The sequence below is a fragment of the Charadrius vociferus genome, unplaced genomic scaffold, assembly GCF_000708025.1.
Source record: "Charadrius vociferus isolate BGI_N301 unplaced genomic scaffold, ASM70802v2 scaffold126, whole genome shotgun sequence".
In the NCBI taxonomy this organism is placed as follows: Eukaryota; Metazoa; Chordata; class Aves; order Charadriiformes; family Charadriidae; genus Charadrius; species Charadrius vociferus.
The window spans coordinates 2,321,223-2,343,225 of record NW_009648894.1 but is presented as its reverse complement, the minus strand read 5'-3'; the positions used below and the strand labels follow the sequence as shown (position 1 = coordinate 2,343,225).

Genomic DNA, 22,003 nt, shown 5'->3' with positions numbered 1-22,003 from the left:
GTCAATTAATGGTGAAATGATAACTGCTTAGCCTTGCACTTTAATTAACATCAAAGAAAGTGAAATATTCCTGTTGAAGTATTTTCTGTGTCTGAAATAGAATGGCCAGAGGGTGAGTACTAAGTATCGTGTGGAAAGATGTGGGTGTTTTTTAAGGAATGGTATTTTCCATCCAAATGCAGGGTGCCCTTTAATGATGTCTAATACACTGTCGTATTTCTGTTGTTCCGAAGTCTCTGTGTAATATCTTCTGCCATGTTTGCTAGGTTCAGTACAAAGAACAGCTCTGCAAAGCTACACCTATGAGTGTCACCCCTGAGATTGAAAGAGTCAAGAGGAATCAAGAGAATGTCAGCATGGGAAGTTGCTCTCATTTAATCCTTTGTATAATTTTTTGGGTGCAGAGGATGAGCACAAAGTTCTGCCTCCTGTAGCTGTACCTTTCTTTAGTTAGGTGTGGGGTCAGTAATGGAATTACTTGAAAACCCTGTTTTAGGAAGCAATTGTGAAAAGCCGTTGCTTAGTTTGGGAAATGGCATGAGAAGCATCACATATTCAATTAAAGAAATGGGTGTGATGTTTTGAAATGTTATTCTTTGTCTTGGATATTTGCAGGAAGTCTTGACAGTTTTTGGTTTTGGGGTGGGTTTTTTTTTGTTTGTTTTTTAAACAGAAAAATACACTTGTACTCAAACTCCAGCTCTTTTATCTGTCTTTTTCTGGTTCCTCAGTAACCTTCCTATCAGAGTTTAGTATTTAGTGGCTGACATAACCATTAGAAAGTCATGCTGTCTGCAGGAGCGCAGGGAGCAAGGCAAGGACTTTTGGACCATGCTGCTGCCTTCCTGCATTGTCGAAGTTGTACCCCGTTAATGAGTCTTTGAGAGGCCAGCCGTTCTCCTCACTGGGAACTTCCATCACCAGCCATGTTTCATGGGGCTACAAATAGCTGGAGTGTTTCCCTGGGGTTTTTTCTGCCACGTTCCCCAAATTAATTTAGTTACAATTTTCAAGAATACTGTCCCTCTAACTTAACAGTATGCTATTTGTTTCTGGATTTATGTTGATAAATCTAGCTCTCCTAAAATGCACACTGTTCAAACAAACCTGTTTTCCCAAGTGATTCAAGCCAGCTTCTGTAGTTGTTCTACTTACATCATTGTTTACTTTTCACCAATTTTTGTGTTGTGCAAATTTCACTGGAAAGTTTAAATTCTCTTTTGGGTCATTGGAATAACTTTGGGCAAAGATTCTTTAACTTCAGATGTTTCTAGAAACATTAAGTCTGGAAAAATAATTTTGCCTTTACAAATGTCAGTTTGCAAGTTTAATCCATTTGAGATCTTACCATCATTTTTCTAAGATGTTAATTTTTCAATTGGAATATGTTGATGTGGACAGACCAAAACAGTGTTGTGTGGGAAAACAGTTACTTGAACAATATGTAAATTACTGCCGCAGTGCACTACAGAATTATGAGCATAATGTATCAGCACTGTGATCCTTATCGCACAAGACCAAGAACTTATTTTAAAAAAAAAAAAAAAGAAAGGTTTGTATGGAAACATTTATTTTACATAAAACTATATGGATTGGCATAAATCATGCAAGAATCTCCAATTGTTTACTAAATGTCTACCATAGCTGACTTCCCAGTATTTGGGGCCAGGGTTAACACGAGACTGGTCTGTCGATCCCACATCCTATCCTTTACCTGCTTTAGATACTGATCCTGCCTTGAGTGTGCATTTGGTTAATGCATCATTGCTACAAGTGTATTTTGTTTAAAAGCGATAGAGAGGATATTCCTACAGTACATTTAAATAAACACAAGGTGAAATTTAGGCAGTTTTATTCAATTGGTGGTTGCCTGATATATTGTACCCACTGTGTTTAATCACCTTTGAATATATAGAGTATAAAAGTTAGAGCATGGATGGTATCCTTATAGAATTTCTGTGTCTGGATAAATACACATTTACAGTGGTCATTGCTGAAATTCAGTTTTTCATGTGCTCTGCTTGACTGTACTGCATTATTTGTGGCTTACCCACTTCCAAATATAAGATATTTCTCTGTACAGCCAAGGACCAATGTGGTAAATGTCAAGATGTTGTGTGCATATGTGTGTATATATCCACGCAAATGCATTAGTGAGAAGGCTATACAGAAAGAATTCAAGGTTATGCTTCAAAAATCAAGTTTTATAAGCTTTAATAAACTTCAAATGCATTTTAGCTTTTCATTTTTTTCCTGGATGACCTTTTAAATCATACATTTGAATGTAAAACAATGTGATATTGCTTTATCTGAAATAGTATGTACCATTTTATTCTGTTAAATAATAGGTTCACTACAGAGAGCAGCCTGGCAAAGCTACTGCTATGAGTGTCACTCCTGAGATAGAGAGAGTCAAGAAGAATCAAGACAATATCAGCTCGGCAAGTTGTTTGAATCTTTTTGTCCTTTAGATTTTCAGTCATTGTAGGAATATAACAAAGATATGCTTTTCCATTTAGATTTGACATGTCAAATGAATCCAACTGCATATCTGCTGAATGGAATTTTTTTTTTATCCTTTGAGTACATGCACTGCACATACGGGCAACAAAAGTATTCAGACTGGCCTGATTATTCTTGCAAAAAAAAGTAAGTGGTTGTGTGGGTGCCAGTATTTTTCAAGAAGAGGGTCAGTAGAAGTCAGTCATTCTTTTAAGAGTCTTCGTCTCTTGTTACAAAGTTTTAGTTGCTAGATTGCAGGAGTAAATTACATTAAAGAACAAAGGAAATGAGAATTTAACTTTAGGGCAAATTTAATTTTTTTTAATGATTCAAAGCATGGAAGTGTATAGTCATCCATTCGACTCTGCAACATGCCACCTATGTTAGAACTGAGTAGTCCTAAATAGATTCTCACTCTAGAACCAACAAGTAGGACCAACTACTTTTACTGTTTTACAATTTTGCCTGTGGCTTTCTTCCTTTATTTTTTTTTTTTAAACCAGATAATTAACCTTGCATCTTTGCAAGTCTGTAAAATACCACAAAAGAAGCTAATTAGAAGAAATGTGACATAGGAGGTTCTGTACTTACTGATGCACAAAACACAGGGCCCAGATGTTCTCTTTGAAAACAGCATATTCGGATTAATCCCAGCCTTGCTGCTTTTGTGCTGCTAGCAAAGACTAGCTACTGAACAGGAGCAAGAAGGCTGCCAAAGGACTAATCTGCTTGCAAGAGCTGAACTCCCTGGGGACCCAGGGGTTCTCAACTAATCCGAACCTGGAAGCAGACTGAGGACAGAGTCTGGGTCTGTCTGGGTAATATGAAGGTAGCTTATAATCAGCCGTACAAATATGTTTTAAAGTTGTCCAAGTCACAGTGGTGTTTTCTTATTAATTATCTTATTTTTTAGTTGATAAATGAATTATTTCATTTATGTCATTTAAACAGTCAAGAGTTTCAGCTTTCAGGTAAATACTATTTTTTGAGTAAGTGATTGATGGAATAAACATGCCCTTTGCCCCTACCCATATACTAGCTCATCTGTATCCTGCTTCTGAAATAGGCTACTAGAAAATGAGTGTAAAGAAAGATACAAGAAAAACATTGGGCATTGTGATTTGGAAAGGATACCAATGCGTGGTGTGATTCTCACCATCCTTTCTACTGTAAACAAAAACTTCATTTGTGCTGTTGTTGCTGTTTTGCAGGTCAAGTACACCAGTGATCAGAGGCAGATGAAAGGTAGATGTAGTATGCTTCTAGACACACCTGAGCTAAGGCATGTCAGAGAAACACAAAACAACATCTCAATGGTAGGGTACTTTCTTCTTAAAACTAGAGTATACTAAGGAATGGCACTTGACTTCCACGGGATTTTGCCTCCCATTAATATCGGTAACTAATGAAACTCTGCTCAAGTGTGGAAGGAATATTTTCTTCTTATGCCTGTTGAAGGAGTGTTTGCTAACTGCATATGACTGTAATGAACATTTTCAAAATACTAATAAACAGTTTTCTAACAGTTAAATGTCTGTTCTTTTGTTTGTTGATTTTTTTTTTCTTTAAAAAAGTACACACCTCATTTGAGCATCACACAGTTTGACTGGATTAGGTGACACACTTCACCTTGTGCCTGTGCACGTTCCTGGTTTCTGCGTGACTTTTGTTCTTGGAATGAGTTGTTTTGCGTGCATTTGCTTGTGTGAGAATGTTTGCCAATTTAATTCTTTGATGATTAGACAATTAAAAAAGTAAATATGCATAATGAGGGTTACTGCTTTTATAACTCTTACTAATACTGGTTTTGTTCCAACACTTGGTTATATAACACTTTCTACCCTAATGTCCTTGTTTTTACTTTTATTTTTTTATTATCATTTTTGGAAAGCAGGCTGCTCTAGAGTAACTGCAATTCTTTCTAAAAACCTATGTTTAAAGCCAGCTGGCATACGATAAAACAAAAGAGCAAAAGAGTACCTTTTGTATGAAACTGTGCATATATTCAAAATTCACTGTAAATGAAAATGCGTGAGTTCTTTAGAACTATTACTGCTGGAACTTTTTTTACTGACAGATGTAGTTGTGTACATCAGTAGAGAGCTATCCTATCTTAGAGAAGAAGCGAATGGACCAGATGACCTCTTGAGGGCTTTTCTTGTCCTGTGTGACTGTAAGATGATGTTTTGTTGCTTGAGTTAATGCCTAATAAAATATCAGGAAATCAAGTCAGAGAGACAGAAAAGACTTGGCCAGCCATCCAGCCAATCTCATGTGTGTAAAACAATTGTATTATGGTGCAAACCCCAAAGAATATAAGTGCCTCATAAAGCAAACATGTATGCATGCCTGCATAGAATAACCATTTGCTGTCAATTGCAGCTTGGGGGAAAATGTAATCCTTCTTGTTTTCCCAGGTAAAATACCATGAAGATTTTGAGAAGACAAAGGGCAGAGGCTTCACCCCAGTGGTAGATGATCCTGTAACAGAGCGTGTGCGGAGAAACACCCAAATTGTGAGTGATGCAGCGTATAAAGGTGTGCATCCACATATCGTTGAAATGGATAGAAGACCTGGAATAATTGTTGGTAAGTTACTAAATCCTGTTGCTATTGAAAACAGTGCAGAGAAGATTAAAGCCACTGCTTGTGTTCTCCACTGTGACCAAGAAAACTCCCAGATTTCCTTTTCACTCTTTTCTAACATGAAACTTGTGTTCAACTGCTGGTTCAATGGCAGCTTCTAGCAAAGTAATAATGAGAATGAATGGGAGATACATTGTCATTTGCTCTGTAATTTTTTTTTTTAAATATGGATACTCGTTGCTATTACTTTAAGTTTGAATTTTGACTCTTCAAGAAAGGCCAAAATATCTGCAATAATCTTCATTTTGCACAGAAGAGAGATGATTAAAGCTGTGATTCTCCAATATTTCAATGTTTAAATGCTACAGACCAGTTTGACATTTCACCTTCGGTTGGTCAGCAATTTCTTGAGAGCTGCACATGCTCCATTTACCTCTTGTTTTAGAATTTCACACAGCTTTCAAAATATCTCAAGCTGTAATTCATCAATAACACATTAGACCTCTGGTAAGCCAAACACTGGTATTCAGAAGTGGTGTTCTAAAAGATGGTCCAAGATTAGACCAGGTGTTCAGGGGGTGGAATACAGATTGGTTTTGCATGTAGAGACAGAGTACTGCATTAAGATGACATTTGGGGTATTCATAATAATTGCCAGTTCAAAATCAAAATGGATATTTGAAAACTCTTAAAAGTTAGCAAGTCTGCTATGGCAAAGGCAATGGTAACCTGATATTTTTATTTTTTTCTGCTTTCTTTTTCTTTTCGTGTGTTCTTTTTCTGTTTTTCTTGCTTTACAACAGTGTAGACCCCAGTGTAGACCCTTACATATTGAACAACATGCTGAGATAGCACTCTAATATCCTTCATACATAGTAATAATAGCAAGGGTTTAAGTCTGTCTCTCAAAAATCAGAGAAATTGCAGGACTAATCAGTGGTTCATTCCTCCTGCCTAAAGCAAGGTTAACTGTATCTGTATCATTCCTGGCAGATGCTTCCTCAGTCTTTTTCTTAAAGTCTCCAAATAAGCCTCCACCACATGAAGAAGTGTATTTTTTTCCTTTTGTATAGCCACCTTTTACATGTCTGTAGCTACAGCCTTATGTCAGAAGGGGTTTCTCAAAAGTGAATGTTTAGAAAGCTCTGCCTGGGGAAGGTACTGATACTTTTAAGACCATGCACGTCTCAGAGGGTCACACATTCTGGATCTAGGGCAACAACTTGTTCAGAAAATCATTGTGGAGTCCAAGCACTTGAACTCACTTCCATAGCTAAAAGTGGTGCAGCCAAACACAGAGGGAAAAGCTCCTGCAAAATTGAAGTTTAATATAGTTTGCAATATGCTGTTTAGTGCGCACTTCAAACCTCCTACTCTGTACTGCATTGCACGTGTGCTGTAACCCTATGCAAGAATCATGTGTGCAATCCTGTGTTCAGTAACTGAAGGCTCACTAGCACAAAATTAGGATTAAGAACATCCCTAAGACAAATTCTTGATCTGTAAGTAACTGAAATATTAGTACTATTTATCACCTTAAAATACTCCAGTATCAAAGCACACAGGAATTCTTAACTCCCTGTGCCCACCAAACAGCAAAAATAGTCCAACTGTTTAAAGGAAAGGGGCCATGACAGGCCTGTGAGCCTAATATCCAGTGATATTTCAGCTAATGCTTTTTCAGAGTGAACTGCTATTTTATCTGCTTGTTTAAAAAGAAGCAGTGAGCTCCCTGCTCATGGAATGTCCTTGGCAGCTAGAAAAAAAAAATCACAGACTGAAAAAAACAATTCTCTTGAGTTTTTCCTAGCTGATAATTGTTCAGCCAGTTAGGAAAAGTACCTCGGTGTTAGCGTCCATCTGGTTGGTTTTTAAAGTATTATTGGTGAAGCTGTAACAACTTTTTCAAATGCCTGACTGCTAAAATTAATGTCTCTGCTGTGAAAAATAGGCACTAGTTTTAACCATGCTAAAGCCATTCTAAACCCATCAGGATAAATTAATCTAACTGAGCTTTGGATCTGTGACTAAAGAGGCTCCGTGATTCTCACGTGAGTATAAGGATATTTTAAATTGGCAAAAGTTACCACGGAGTTGAAATTTATTGGTGCTATAAATTGCCAAGATTCTGATTCTATGTATGTTATTTCAGATTACAGAGATGAACAAAATCAGTACAAATCAATGGCTGCTGCACTGGTGCTGCCATGAAGCTGTACTTATTATGCTTTTACTTACTAAGGCATGATCAAACAGGAAAAGTTGGGCATTCACCAGTTCCCCCACCCCTCTCATGCCTGTCAATGCTTTATGTAGTTGCATAATTTATCACCGTTAGGACTAACACATAGTTTATCAAAAGATTTTGTGTTGGCTTTATTCATCTTGTCAAGAGGGAGTTAGCACTATGCCTTACCTTATGGGAGTTGCAGTAGATAACACATAATGTACACACATTGAATGTATTCTAAAGCCGTGGGATTTACTTTATTAGCTCTGTCTGTTCTTTCCATTGCCTCTAGGCTATTAATCATTTGAAACATGACATATTTGGGGTCCCCACAGTCCTACTTTACCTGCCAACCCATTATTTAGCTTGGTACCACTCAAACCAGCAAAAGGACAAAGTTGGGAAGACAATTATTTTCCCCACTTCCAATGCATTCAGTAAATCTTGCAGACAAGTCTGCCCAAGAAGCAAACCACTAGTAAAAAGGTGTGATTTGGTAGATTTGTGCTTTAACTAATTGTACTTTACATCAAGGTTTTATTTTAAACTGGTTTGGAGAGATTAAATTATTATTGTATTTTTAGACATAGCAGAAATGAATTGTATATATTAGATTGATGTGAGTAGATCAAGAATTTACACTGTAGCTGCTTCTGCATTTGTTATAAGCCTCCTTTTAGCTTGTACAACACTGTAATATTTGTTAAAAGTTTATTAAAAACATGGTTGACTCTATTAACTTTTCTGCTGTGATTGTAACTTAAACTCAGATGTGAAATTAATTATTTCTTATGGACTCTTTTTTCTTTCAATATCCAGTTCAGACATGTGAATTCAAGAGATATTAGTGACTTACTTGTATGAATTAAAGCTGAAGATCTTACTTACTACTGTTACTGAATCCATACATTGAATTCCAAAAATGCTTTTCCATAGTGAGGTAGTAGATCAACAGTAAGTCCGTGTCCCAGGAAACTTAGATATTTGGAAGACAAAGGGAGTTGCTAGTTACGATCAAGAGTGGGCTTCATTTTACCCAACCGTAGATTTCTACAATGTAGATTTCTACGGCTGAATTTGTCGTCCTAGTCCATTTTTTTGGTATGAATTAAGAAAGATGGATACTTTGGAGTTTATATGAATTGAGCAACTTGTAGAAATTTATTTTGGATAAGATGAACCATGTCCCTGATTCTGCTTATTAGGTTATCTTGATCTCTACTGTTTGCAGAGGAGAGCCTGTAGTGCCTCTGTCAGCTGTAGAGATGTATGTCAACTGTCAGCTATAGGGATATATACTGCAGTGCCTCCATGGAGTAAGGATGCTCTTGGTCGACTGGGGAAGTAATTTTGTAGCTCTGATGATTTTGGTTCTTCTAGTGGAAAAGAGCTCTGGTATGTGATATTTAACATGTTTCCATTTATTTAGACTTAAGAAAATACTATGGTCATATTTAGGAAAGGAAAACAAAAAAAAAGTCTCCTAAAAATAATGTCAAACTTAAAAAGGAATGCACTAAGTTCTTTTAAGCCGGAAATTAATGCTTTCCGGTTCTTTCAGGTGAATATCTATATCTTCTGGTTAATTTCTAGATGAAGGAAATTGGTTGCTGATTGTTAAAACTCATACCTTTCATGCTTTTACTTCCTTTGTTGTGTGTCTCTCTTATAATTTCTGTGGTTTGGGAAAAGATCTTAAAGTTTGGCGCACAGATCCTGGCTCCATCTTCGACATTGATCCTCTGGAGGACAATATTCAGTCTAGGAGTCTGCGTATGCTTTCTGGTATTGCTTATATCCTGATTTTTCCCCAATTCAGCTTTTTATGTTTATAAAACTAAGTTGATACAGTAAATGTTCAGGTCAATGTGCCAGCCATATGTTTTATAAGTATGTTTTCATATACATATATATAAAACCATAGTATTTTAAAAGCAGTGTTTTATAGGACCTTCAGCTGTAATCACCTGTGCAGATAAGAAATAGTGAAATAAACCTTATCCTAAACAGCAGTTATTCATACCACTTAAAAGTAGTCACTCAAAAAGCATTGACCTACTTTGTCCTTACTATAAGAAGAATTTTCCAATAGTTAGACCTTACTAAAATTTCAGACATATAGATGGTGGCCTATTTATGAAAATAATTTCTTTTCTATGCACATTTTGCTTATATGGCACATGGTATGCCTTGTGCTATTGTTTGCAACTCCAAGGTTTTCATCATTTAAGGGTAGATAGAAAAGGAGATAAGGTAATGTAATAATAAGCAGCAATGTTTTGGGTCTACAAGTTTTTGGATTTTTTTCTCCCCCAGAAGTGTTTATTTTTAATGTTTATTTTGCACATGTATTTTATTTGCTACTAATAGTGGAACTTTAAATATTCTTTTGAATATCATACAACAGTTGTTTCCACATGAACTAGTATGGATGCTGGGATAAAGGAACATTTTGATTTTCCACTGGAAATTTTCATATTCTTCATTGCTTTTTTTCCCAGTATCTCAATCCCAGCTTCCCTTTCTGCTATTCTTCTAAAGCAGAGAACACACTTAGTTGTATCTGATTTTGAAGCAACCTTTTGAACTAATGGTGTTCAAAATGGATACAAAATTGTGAACAATTCACTTTTCTCTAATTTTAATGCCATCAGTGTAAGGATTTCAGTGTTAGCAGCATTGGGGTTTTTGTTGTTTCTTGTGTTTGCACTTCTATCGTCTATTTACTGTGATATTCTTTCTTTCTACCTTCGTAGAAAGAGCAAGTCGTTACAGTAAGCAGTATTTACATTCTACCAGTTTGGGAGACTATAAGTCAGATGGCTCTGACACGAACCCTACCTTTTCTTACTGCAGTGAGATAACAAGGCCATCTGACGAAGGAGGTACCCCTTATTGCCACCTTTTTCACTAATGACACTATCACAGTGTGCTGAGACCTCACAGGCCTGTATTAACTCCATGTCCTTGTCTAGTCACAAATAATTAGAAACTATGTATGCCATTGCCTGATTGATAAGCAAAGCAAAATCTCAAGACTACACAGTTTCTTGCATGCTATATTGCTTTATCCTGTGTTCTCTTTCCTCATTTTGGTAACACTGTCAGTCTGAAAGCCCTACTAACTCCCATTTACAGTGCTTAAGAAAAGATGTGTTGTGTTTTTGCAAAATGCACATGAATGGTTTTGGGTTTTTTTCTGTTGAAAGACACAATGTAACTGAAAAAAATACACCTCTGAACTGAAAAAAAAAATTACCTTGTGCCTTTCAGTGGACAAATCAAGCATATAATAGTATTTTAGTGACTGAAGTACTTCTTGCCATATTAAACTATGCAGGTGCTTGTAACTCTTGTTTCCATCCTAGAAATAAAAGTGTATCAACTGTCAACTTTCTCATATATGAAAGTTTTCTTAAACTCCTAGCAGTTTGGGAACCAGGGTTAATATTCAGCTGGGAAGCTTATATACTCTGATATTGTTTAACATGGATTTATATTAGAATACTTTGATGAACCTGCATTCCCAGGTACAAACCCACATTTTGCATGTTTGATGATTAGAACAAAATTTATGAAACTGGTGAATAAGACTCTAGTAATCCTAGTGGCATTACAGTGTGAACTAGACTTGACTACCGAGTTGTAAATATTCAGAAACATTGCATTCTAAATGTATTTTTTAAAAATAGTGATTTCTACTTCTCACTTGCTAAAGAAGGTGTATGGAAAAGGATTATCTAAAGGGGTTACTATATTTTTTTTAAGAAGGTGTTAAAGATATTGCTACCATACAGTTGCCTGACATCCTTGAATTACCCCTGCTTTTAGATTTTAAGACATCTTAATTGTAGACTGCACCCGTTTATGTTCTCCCACTCACCAGAGTAATAAGTTATTATAGCGGCTAGTGTTTAGTGAGTCTATGTCGTGTTAGGTGCCATGTAAATACATGCAAGCAGCTCTGATTAGGAACGGCTAAGGAAGAACTAACTCTGAACAAAGAAAGAAACACACATCTTTGTCAGAACTGTAATCCCTTTTATTATGTCTGTACATCTTTATTTGATATTTTAGCTATATTCCCAACTCTTTTCATAGATGATAACAATAATGTACATCATGCTGGTTTTTATGTCTCTTCCTGTGATGATGCAAAGTGGACTTCACAGTCCAGTGCATATTGTCTCTTTAGATCTGTTCTGATCTTTTTTTGGCTCTGTTCCAAGCTATTTTAACATTGCTTTGTCAGCTTGATTTGATTGTTAACGGATATTTTTTATTACTCGCCATATTGAGAATAGGAAATGGGCTTTATTTTCCCGGTTGTTTTGGCACTAGCAAGCTTGCTTTTTGTGTCTCTATTTAAATCTATTGTTGCGGTGATGTGTTGAATAGATTCTTGCCAAGATCAACATATTTGAGCAAGATATTGTTTCCGCTTTTGACCCAGCTGGCTAGGCAGAGTTTGAGCACTTGCAGACAGTTCCCATTGCAGGGGAGAAATAAGTGCCAGAGCTAAGTAATTTGACATAACCCTAATGATTTACAAGAAAAGGCCATTTCTATGAACACATTCAGAAAAAAACAGCAGAAGACAGCATCTTTGGTCAAAAGTACCAGCCTTTATTATGGCAGATTCTCATCCAAAATTTCAATTAGCACATAGCCACAAGGTGGGTTTGCCCTTGACTGTTAATGCAGTATCTCTTATGGCATACCCCAGTAATTGAGGACCAAATCCATTTTGCTGAGAATTTGTGTCTGTTTCTCATGGAGTTTGTACTTTTAGATCTAGCGGTGTTTCTCACTGGCAAGTGTTCAAGCTGATGGCGTGCCAACATGAAAGACAGTTGGAGACCTGTGACCAGTTTTACAGCCTCTGAGTGTCTTTGACCTTGTCTCATCGTCTTTCAGTTATTTCTACATTGTTCAATTACTAATTTATTCTACATACCTTTGCTGATATTTGACCCACAATTCAAGTCTTCCACTGCCACTGCTGATGGAATTGTTCCTTCACCACCTCTCCCAGCCCTTGGCTGGGTCCCTGCCTTCATACCAGACTTTAAAGGCTTATTCAGTTTAAATAACTCTCTCTTGTCTTTGGGGAATTTCAGTAACAACATCACAGGGAGGCTACTAATGTTGTTCACTAGAATTACTTCTTCCTATTTGATTCCCTGACCATTATTTTAGATGTCGGGGTTGAGCTGAATCAGAATATTTTTGCATGATGTAAGTTCAGGAAAATCCCTGTTCTCCCTTTTAGAGTACAGCAGGTAAAACTGGATAGGAAACAATTGTGAATGCTTTCCAGGAAGCCTGATGCAGATGATGAATTTTCATTCTGATATTCTTTTTGAAATTACTTTTCAGCTTTATCTGTCCTTTTTTCAGCTTCTCTCCATTACTGTTTTTCAAGGTTGACTTTATTACTTCATGGTATCAATGAATTTATTTGCCATACTGGACAGAAGGTGTTGCACTAGAGCTTCTCAGTCTACCAAGATGCTTTGTAATTAATTACTGCCCTAACAAAGATTTCCTTTTACCTGCAAGCCATTCTGTAGCACTTCCCAGAAACAGTTGGGTGCCACATTAATTCTTGCAAAATTCTTAGCTGTTTTTCAAGTAGTTATTTTCAGCTTGGCTAAAGAGGAACAGAAGCTAACAATTTCTCTCTTTCAATGCTGCTTTTAACACTGGTGTTGCAGCTTCTCAGACATGGAGATATTAATTCATTTTTTGGAAGGTTTTTCAGATTATTTTCATCAGAAAGAGAAGTTGAGATATACGGATGTCAGATTTGCTTTTGTTTGAAAATACACACCAGACAGTTCCTTCTTCATAGAACACTGTAGAAAAAAAAGGCAACAAGAGGAAGTTTCTTTGCTTTCAATTAAAGTCTTTCTAGACAGCATTGTGTCTGACAAATTTTTCAGCTGTTTTTTTTTGGAGTTGCTTTGTAAAGTCTTTTCTGGCTGTCCTGATTTTCTGTGCAGTCTTACACACTGTTTTCCTCCCAGTTCTTTTCACACTGACTCTCTTACTTCCCTTCCTTCCCTATGAGTAAGATCCCATCCTGTTAGTTTGCATTCAGGCACCAGAAGAGGATGATCTGATTCACACACCTGTTCCAGTCTTGCATTACTTCAGACAGTTGTATTTGTGTTTCAACCATCTACCCTATGAAGGAGATGAATTGCTTTTACATGTAACTCCCATTTACATATAATTATGGAGTTTTTGGTAGCTAGTGACAGAAAGGTACACAGGTAAACCTAATTTGACTTCTTGTATTCACAGTCTCTGCAGTGTTTCTCAGAAGTTGTGCTAAAGCATGTACTTTTATAAAGACATCTTATCCTATTTTAAGGTCTCCATATAAAATTAGTCTACTGTCTTTTGCTAGTAATTTACTTTAGTAAGTGAAAATGGCATTTATCTCACACCCTCATGGCTCAAGACTGTTTCGTTTAGTTCCATTCCCCCAAAGGCAAGAGTAAAAATGCTTGAAAGTAGCACAAGTTCACAATATTGGAGACTTTTTTTAAGCCTTGTTATTTTAGAACACTTTCTATATATATTCTTCTCAGTTATTCCATCTCTGGAGACTGAGGCAGGGAAAGGACTTTTTAACACTAGAGTGTTAATATGTGGTACAATGTAAGATACAGAAATGTGGTGTATGATCCAGTGCCAGTCACGGAAACTAAGCTCAGTTGCTCAAAGCTCTCTGTGTGTGCAGGTACAGACGAAGAGTGGCAAGATAAAGTGAAGGCTGCAAGTAAAACTTTAAGGTTAATTAATATTTTTCATCAGGCCCATTGTTTGTAGAAAGCAAAGAAACAAAATACTACAACCAGAGGAAATTCTGGTTTAAGCTTAAAATATCAAACCATTTAAGTCTTTGAGAGGGCAGAAACTTGTCCTTGAGTAGACCTAGTGTCTACAGGGGTCACTCAACTACTACTGGAAGAAATGCCAGGCTTTGCCATGATGGCAGGGAAGTGGCTTACACATTTGTGTACTACTGGAACAGAGTGTTCTGATGACCAGCCAGATGATAGCAGATGAACCATGGCACTGCTACTAGGGCTACCGTTTTTTGTCGCTTCTGTTTTGCATTGGTCTTTGACTCATTTTGAGGTGAAGAATTCCTCTTAGTGTGTTGGGAATGAGAAGACCCATCTGCACTAAAGAGTATTACTGTTATTCACATGTCACTGTTATTTGTTCTCTCTCTGTCTTTTATTATGCAACAGTTTGTGTGCACAGTTTATTTTCATTATACCTCAGTGGAAGTATTTTCCTTAGGGTTCCTCCTTTTGTTTTCATTATCAAAGTCCTCTTATGCTGCTTTCCTTCAATCCTGTTTCAACTGCAGAATGTTTTCATTTCACTTTCTAATAGTCTTCCTTCTCTCAGTTTTTACTTTAATTATCTTTCAATTTATTGTATCTCTGTGGGGATTTCTGTTTAGCTCTCTCCTGTTTTTCTTTGATTTAAATCAGCAGGATTTTATTTAATATTACCAAGTTTTGCTTTCAGTCTGAAGGTTTCTACTTTAAAATGATCTTTAATAAACATCTTGGAATAGATGAATGTAACTTTTTTTTGTCCTTGATACACCTTTTTTGTTTTTTCTTTTTAGTTAAAAACTTTTAAGTTGGTTTTCTCCCCTTTTGCTTTTGACCTTCCCTTTTTTTGGTCTTCTATTTCCTCTTAGTTTCTAGTTTAATTGGTGTACATCAGCATATAGACATTTTTCCTTACCATATGTTCAGAATTTTTCAGTGTATTTAAGTGTCCCTTTATTCTTATTTCAAATTGTGTATAGTCCGTAGATGGGGAAAAGTCAGAGGTGAGTATTAGTTCCTTTCAGTTGTGCATGTATTGTTACTCTGCTGGAAAAAAACTCGATTTTTTGGTTATTTTCTAAGTCATCATCATATTATCTTAAAAGCTATATAGAAGTCACTCTGTAGGAGACAGAAGTCTGGTTCACTGTACTCCCAAAAGCTCATGCTATGTAGGAAAACTTAGTGGATATTAGGACAGAATTTTCAAGTACCTTCTGTTGCATTTTAAAAATGAATGCAAAAATTTCATGTATTTGGTTGAAGCCAGCATGTTACTGATTGGCTGCATGTCCACTATTTGTACTTGTCTCCTTCAGCCCAAGTTCTTCAGATTGAGTTCACCTGCTGTCACCAGACAAGTAGTGAGAATTAACATAAAGAGGCCTTGATCTGAGGTTTGAAGTCTTCCTTTCTTTATTCCGATGAAAAGGGTCTGCCACTAATACCCAGGTCTCTCACTTTGCTTTTGCCTAGGAAGCTACCTTCTTTTACTCACGCTGGCAATCCAAATACACAAATTTCAACAAACCATAAAATTCCAATTATATCTTGATAGTTTCTTAATTTTTGTTATCAACCTTAAAAGTAACCTGTAGGTTGCTATGAGAAAACTGAAAATTCATATTAGATGCCTCATTGATACTATATAACAATTGGTCAGATCCAGAAAAGATTAGTGCAAACAATCTTTGAGAAATAAATATGGCAAATGGGCATGCTGGCAATTTGATTCCAAAGTCTATGAAGACTGCAGAACACGGAGTACCGCAGTATCTTCCTGTGGGATATGGATACTTAAAGTTTTTAAGTCTTTATATAGCTTGGAGTTGAAGTTAACTCAATGAGAAACAGTCAGTCCTTTCATCTCTCCCTAGTGGCATGTCCTCCTTGTGTGATATGAGCCTTCTGAAGAAGAAATGCTCCAGAGTAGCTGAGCCTGCTCTGCTGCCTTTCTCCAGACTCCAGGGGTTCTCTTTCCCCTTGCCTCTCTAAGGCAGGAACATATTGTAGGCCATTAGAAGAACTGTTGTTTGAACAGTTCAAACTATTGTTTGAATGCAGCCCTGCAAAGAGGAAATGTCGACTTCATGTATTATTGTGTATCACTGGCAACAGCCTTGCACTGTGTACCAGCTCATGGAGGGGGCTTTTGTTCCTCAGCATGACACAGACCTTTTAAGTATTGATTTCAGGGATGTCTTCTTCTCTCCCCCTAGCACACACCAATATCTGTGGCTCTGTATGTAAAATGTATATTTGTAGCATTTGCCTGAGGCTTTGACACCCACCCATACATTCCACAGACAATCCTAGAACAAAGAAATGTGCTGCTGCTTCTGCTCCAGGTTAGTCTGATCAGAAGACAAACTAGTCAGATGAAAAGGAGAAAAAAAACCCTCTTCGTTTCACACACTGGAATTGCAGAGATGCTCCCTGGTACATGGGTCAAGGAGTCTACTTGTGTTGGGATAGTGGTAATACTCTTGTGCCACTAGATGGAAGGAGAAGAGGAAAGGAGGCAAGATTTGGTTCCCTTGCTTGCTCTGTCCTTCCCATCACTTTTTATAAAAAACCCTCTGGTTTTGAGGATGGGAAAAATCATCATTAGTAAGACAAGTCAAAGAAAAAAAAGAGGGAATAATACCTGTCTGCTCTTCATATTGCAATACAGAGATCTGTCTTCCATCTCCAGGTGCAGCTGGAAGAAATACAGGGCAGAAATCCTTCACCCCTCTCCATATTCATATTCAGTTGCTAAGCTCTGTCATTTTGAGGAGGTCAAGCAGAATGACACAGCAGTTATATTTTCTTCTCTGGTAGCCAAGGAGGAATGGTTCTTTTATGCTAGGTAGCTGAACTTTCTGTAACGTTGTTCCCTGGAGTCTAGTAATCAAACATGGCATTCGGAGGGAGAGGAATTGTAGATTTCACAGGAAGAACTATCGGCTTTTGTGGGTTTCTTGTTCCCTTTCAAGTCTATCAGCCGGTCACACTGCCACAGAAGGCTGAACACATCAAAACAACGGTCTGTGTACTCGCTCTTGGTGAGGGTCACATCCACACTTCTCTTATCCACCAGACTCTTACCTCTGTTTCTGACTCTTTTTATTTTGGACTAGGTGGTGCTTTGGTTTTGCTTCTTTTACATGCAAGCCCCGAACAGGTTTGCCAACCTGAAAGCTAATACGTGGGGAAAAAATAGTCTTCTTCCACTCAATGATGTCATGGTAAAACTGATTTTCCATCTTAGTAATCAGGTGATTTTCTGTTCTGAAGTGTATACTTTAGTACAAATGCTTGCAGTGAAATAATAAATACCTCACCCATAAACCTCTTGTGATATTTGTGAACTTGGCTAAGTACTTCTCTGTGTATGTAATATGGGCACAAGTGCATATGTTTGGTACCTTTCCGATACCACAAATTATTTAGCATCAACAGTTTTCGTTAGAGGGGTTATACTCCTTCAGAATTGGTGACTCCCAGTCTTCCATCCTCAAATAGATTTTTGCTGGAACGATATAGTTTCCTTTGTAAGGGTTTGCTGTAACCACATTGTACCCCAAAAGGACAGTGCTTGTTCAGGCAACAAGACGGAGCTCTCTCCCTTCTGAAAATTGCACCTTTCATTTGAAGGAGATGTGTTTTGGTTTTTTTCAGCTTCTCCCTCCTGTTTTGCAGTGATTCCTAATGTTCAAAGGACATATTTTTTTTTTCTGATTAAAAATAATGACATTACAGTTAGAAGAGTTTTTGAAAACAGTAGGAGGTTTCCTGGTGTTAGAAAGGTGGTACTTTTTCAGCCCTAGATTTGAGGTAAAAAGGAAAATTAAACGCAAGGTTAGTTGTGGGACTTCAGATTTCAGTTAGAAACAGGTTGGGTGTGTTCCCTACATGTGCGCTCAGTTCTATATAAGTTTATGTGAAAAGAATATTTCTGACTGCTTAATATATAATTTGGTCTCTTCTGAATAATCCATTTCAGTCCTTTAAGTCATGTAGATACAGGAATCCAGAATGGCAACGGGACCAAATATACAATCCTTTCTCCTCTAGTCCCAGTTAGTAATTCTTTTGTCCTTAGGTTGCAAGAGTATTTAATGTATTAAATCCACTTTATTGAGGAAATTGATTGAATTAAACATCTAGAAAAGATTTAGTAGTTGAATATTCAAAATGTAATTTTTTGTCACTTGCACAACATGTAACTGGTTTAGAATATTCTGTGTTCATCATGATAACGCTAAAATGACATTTTAGGATTCAAAACTGGGGACAAATAGGACTTCAGTTTCAGGGTAAGAAGCCAAATAGTTGAGGTAGTTTTATTTTTACAGTACTGTGGTAAGAACTGGTCAGTGGGATCTGGAGGGGGCATAAATGATTTGTGTATTAAGTAAATTAAATTTTAATTGAAGTAGGTTGTTGTAACTGCCCATAAAATTCTAAATGTCAGATATAAAATTCATACAGATTTTAAAATCCTGAAAATGACTGTTCATAGAACTTGGATGAAGACAATAATTTTGTCATTAATTCTAAATTGTAATGTTGTGTTGTGTTCACTTCTATTTTATCCTGGTTTTTAGCAAAACCCACAAAAACATGTCAGTTTGAGTAAACACTTCAAACAGCCTCTTCCTATATTTTAAAGGCTTTGAAACATTTTAATAATTGAGTTTCCTGGGACATCATTTACCACCCTATTTTATAACAAATACCTTTCTGTGAAAAGGCTTTTGTTTTAAGGGGCTGCTTTTGTTTTAAGGGGCTGCTCTGCTACGATCTGTTTTTCTGAGTGTTTATGGTCTTACAGTCCTAACCGGCCATTTCAAAGGCAGTCTGGGGAAGCTGATGGCATTTTCTGTTCGTCAAAATTGTCTGCTCTGCCAGGACAGGATTGGCTCGTGCTCTTTGCAGGCTATGAGGCTGCCACGCACCACCTCACTGCTCCACAGTCAGACACAGTTAGAGGCAGCCACTCTATGGGTTGTTTGAGATCCGACTTCTGCTCTCCTGTTGGCAGAGCACAAGATCACGTGTATGTAATACTTTACAACTCTGTGATGCTTTACAACAACTATATCGTATTGATGATCACAAAGGCTTTTGAGCTGTGACTCAGTATCCTCTACCCCCTGTTCCTCAGTAGAAATGATGCCCTAAGGAATATTCACAAGCACTTCCTGGCAAAAATATTCCCTGTGTTATTGTCTTTTGAGAAGAAGAGGGTGGATGTTCAGTTGACTGTCCTCTTTCTTTTAATGTTGACAGTAGAAAACAGGACATCCTGCGTTCCTTTCATTTTTCGCTACTCAATGACATTTGATACCTGCTTGCAGATATGGCTTCTGGAGATTGTGCTAGCCTGGGCTTTCTCTGAATATAGCCTTTTTGTGCAGTTCCTCTGAAGGGGAATGAAAGCTGTACTACTTTTATTTAAAGGAAAATATGTCCATGAGAGATTGGCTTTTTGCAGTACAGAGATTTAGACCCCTCAGAAAGGCCAGAGCATACCTCAAGAAACAGATTGCCCTGAAAAAGAATATAGTGGAGTTGATTGATGCACCGTTCCTCAAGATATGAAGAATTAAGGAGAAGGCCTGAATGACCAGACACATAGACCGTGATGTACTAGAGAGGCAGTTTGCCAACTGTTTGCCACTGGACTAGCTAGTACTTCCCAAATTCCCACTCCATCTGCTATTGGATATATGATGGACTTATACAACAAAGACCAGTGTAGCCACTATTAATGATATTGGTTGTTCATACAAATCAGGAATTTTGGAACAGGTGAATTCTTTGTGAGTATGTTTGCTCTCAGGAGTAACAGAAATATGAGATAGTTCCCCCCTAAAATGAAAACAAATTATGAATAAAATGCAGCATTCCGTGTGCCGTGAGCACATTAGGCGTTCTTTTTGTCATTTCTTTCAAAATTTCTTTGTTTTCTTTGACATATGCTAAATAGCTATGTGTGATCTGTTGCAATTCCATGCAAAATGAAATTTTAATTTCTTATATTGAAACTGCTTTTAAGAGTTATAATTGTATGATTCTGCATTTCCCATAATAATCTGCTTCAGCTTACATGGTGGATACATATAGTTAGGCTTAATTATTGCTACCTAATAAATCGTGTTATAAAATAATGGTGCTTAGAACAGTCTTAGTCTAATCATGACAGTAATGATGTTTAGTTTAAAATGTTTTATTTTATCTATTGTAGTATGTCAGTGAGTAGTCTTGAGAGTAGAGACATTTTGATTTTTTGCTCATGAATAGTTAATGTTAGTTATTTTAAATACAAGAGTAATCATTTTGTTGATCCCCCTCCCCCATTTATTTTTTCAAGTATTTGAAGAGTGCATGGTTTATTTCTTATATCTTTATAATTTAGGTTATGGAAACTTCCTAAGCTTGTAATGTTCTGAATTTGCCACTGACTCCAAGTAGTTCAGAGCTTCAATTCTAATGAGGTCAGTGAGCATGGCAGATATTTATTAGCACCCCGTGTGAATTAGGCCATACTTTCAGGTTCTTATTTCAACAACCTAATTATATCTGGGTTTGATATTCCAATTTGCTAACTAATAGTGACTCCTGTAATGGATAGTATGCAGACAAACTGCTGCTTCTGACAGCACCACTGAGAGCAACAACCCTGGTAGCTCAGACAGCCGTGAAAGCAGCCTAACTGACAAGTAAAGGGCAAGAAAGAGAGAGAAAAAAAAAAACCAAAACAAAGAAAGAAAAGAAATGAAGGGAAACTTACTGTTACAAGAAAAAATGCCGAGATGCCTTACCATGTTGTTTTCTACTGTTCTAAAAACAGCCCTGTTCTGTATCAGGTCTCACCATCTGCATTCTTCAGGTTAGTGCTTTTTATATGCTTATGCAGTCCGACCTATTCCCAGTAAATTTGACTGTGCTGTGCTACTCTTTCTGACTAGAAAATAATAAAACTCTATAATAGATAAGTTATCATCAGTTTAGAGTATGTGTTTCCATTTTCTAGCTCATTTGAAAAGTTAGTGCTGAACAATTTAACTTCAGAGATGGCGTGGAGTTTTTCAATATTTTTCACCGGAAGAGAGCAGTTTAATGCCAAACTTCTTTATAGGAATGGATCACTTATGATTAATGTCTTAGTGCCAAAGACTCCATTTTATTCAGTTTTGAGATCGTTAAGGTTATAGCTTCACATTTTTGAAACAAAGAATCCAGCTTTATGTTGAAATATATTTAATTTTGAAGTTACATAAATTATAATAAACATTGAAAATTATAAAAATTAAAGCTAGAACTTTTGAAATGATTGGTATAAAATCGTTTCTTTACCTGATTTTTAAAATTTGATTTTGCATGAACCTTTGAGATTTTCTTTTCTTTTCATCCCAATTTGGGACAGGAGCGTTCTTGGCAATCAGTCTTGCACTGGAAAATTATTACTGAGGTTTTGCTAATGTTATCTGTATCTAACATGTCCGTATTCTTCTCTTTGTTCTCTCTACCCCCGTGACTGCTTTTTTATCATGTCCTTTAGAGACTATCCCCTTGCTCTATGCCATGGGGATGCTGCAGAGTTCAGTACCTCATCTCAACCTCTTCACCATCTCTATCTCTGGGCAGTCCTTGCACACTTATTAAAGTTCTCTGATATCTGTTTTTAGTAACAGCGCTTGCTGGCTGCATTAGGCTTAATCTTCTCTAAACTTTCACTATGACTTTTTTCAAATACTGTGGAGACGTAGGATACAGGTAGTTGAGCAGTGCATGCCCCGTGCTAGCACACAGGAGCATTTTGCATTACATG

The 22,003-nt window shown here is 36.9% G+C and overlaps 1 protein-coding gene across 1 annotated transcript in view; it reads left to right on the top strand.

Moving 5' to 3' along the window:
- NEBL (nebulette) overlaps positions 1-22,003 on the top strand; it is a 90,202-nt gene that overhangs the window by 55,768 nt on the left and 12,431 nt on the right. The window contains exons 20-25 of the mRNA XM_009887131.1: positions 267-358; positions 2,348-2,441; positions 3,714-3,818; positions 4,920-5,091; positions 9,011-9,103; positions 10,075-10,203. Coding sequence (XP_009885433.1) covers positions 267-358; positions 2,348-2,441; positions 3,714-3,818; positions 4,920-5,091; positions 9,011-9,103; positions 10,075-10,203 — 685 coding nt within the window. The remainder of the gene's footprint in view (positions 1-266; positions 359-2,347; positions 2,442-3,713; positions 3,819-4,919; positions 5,092-9,010; positions 9,104-10,074; positions 10,204-22,003) is intronic.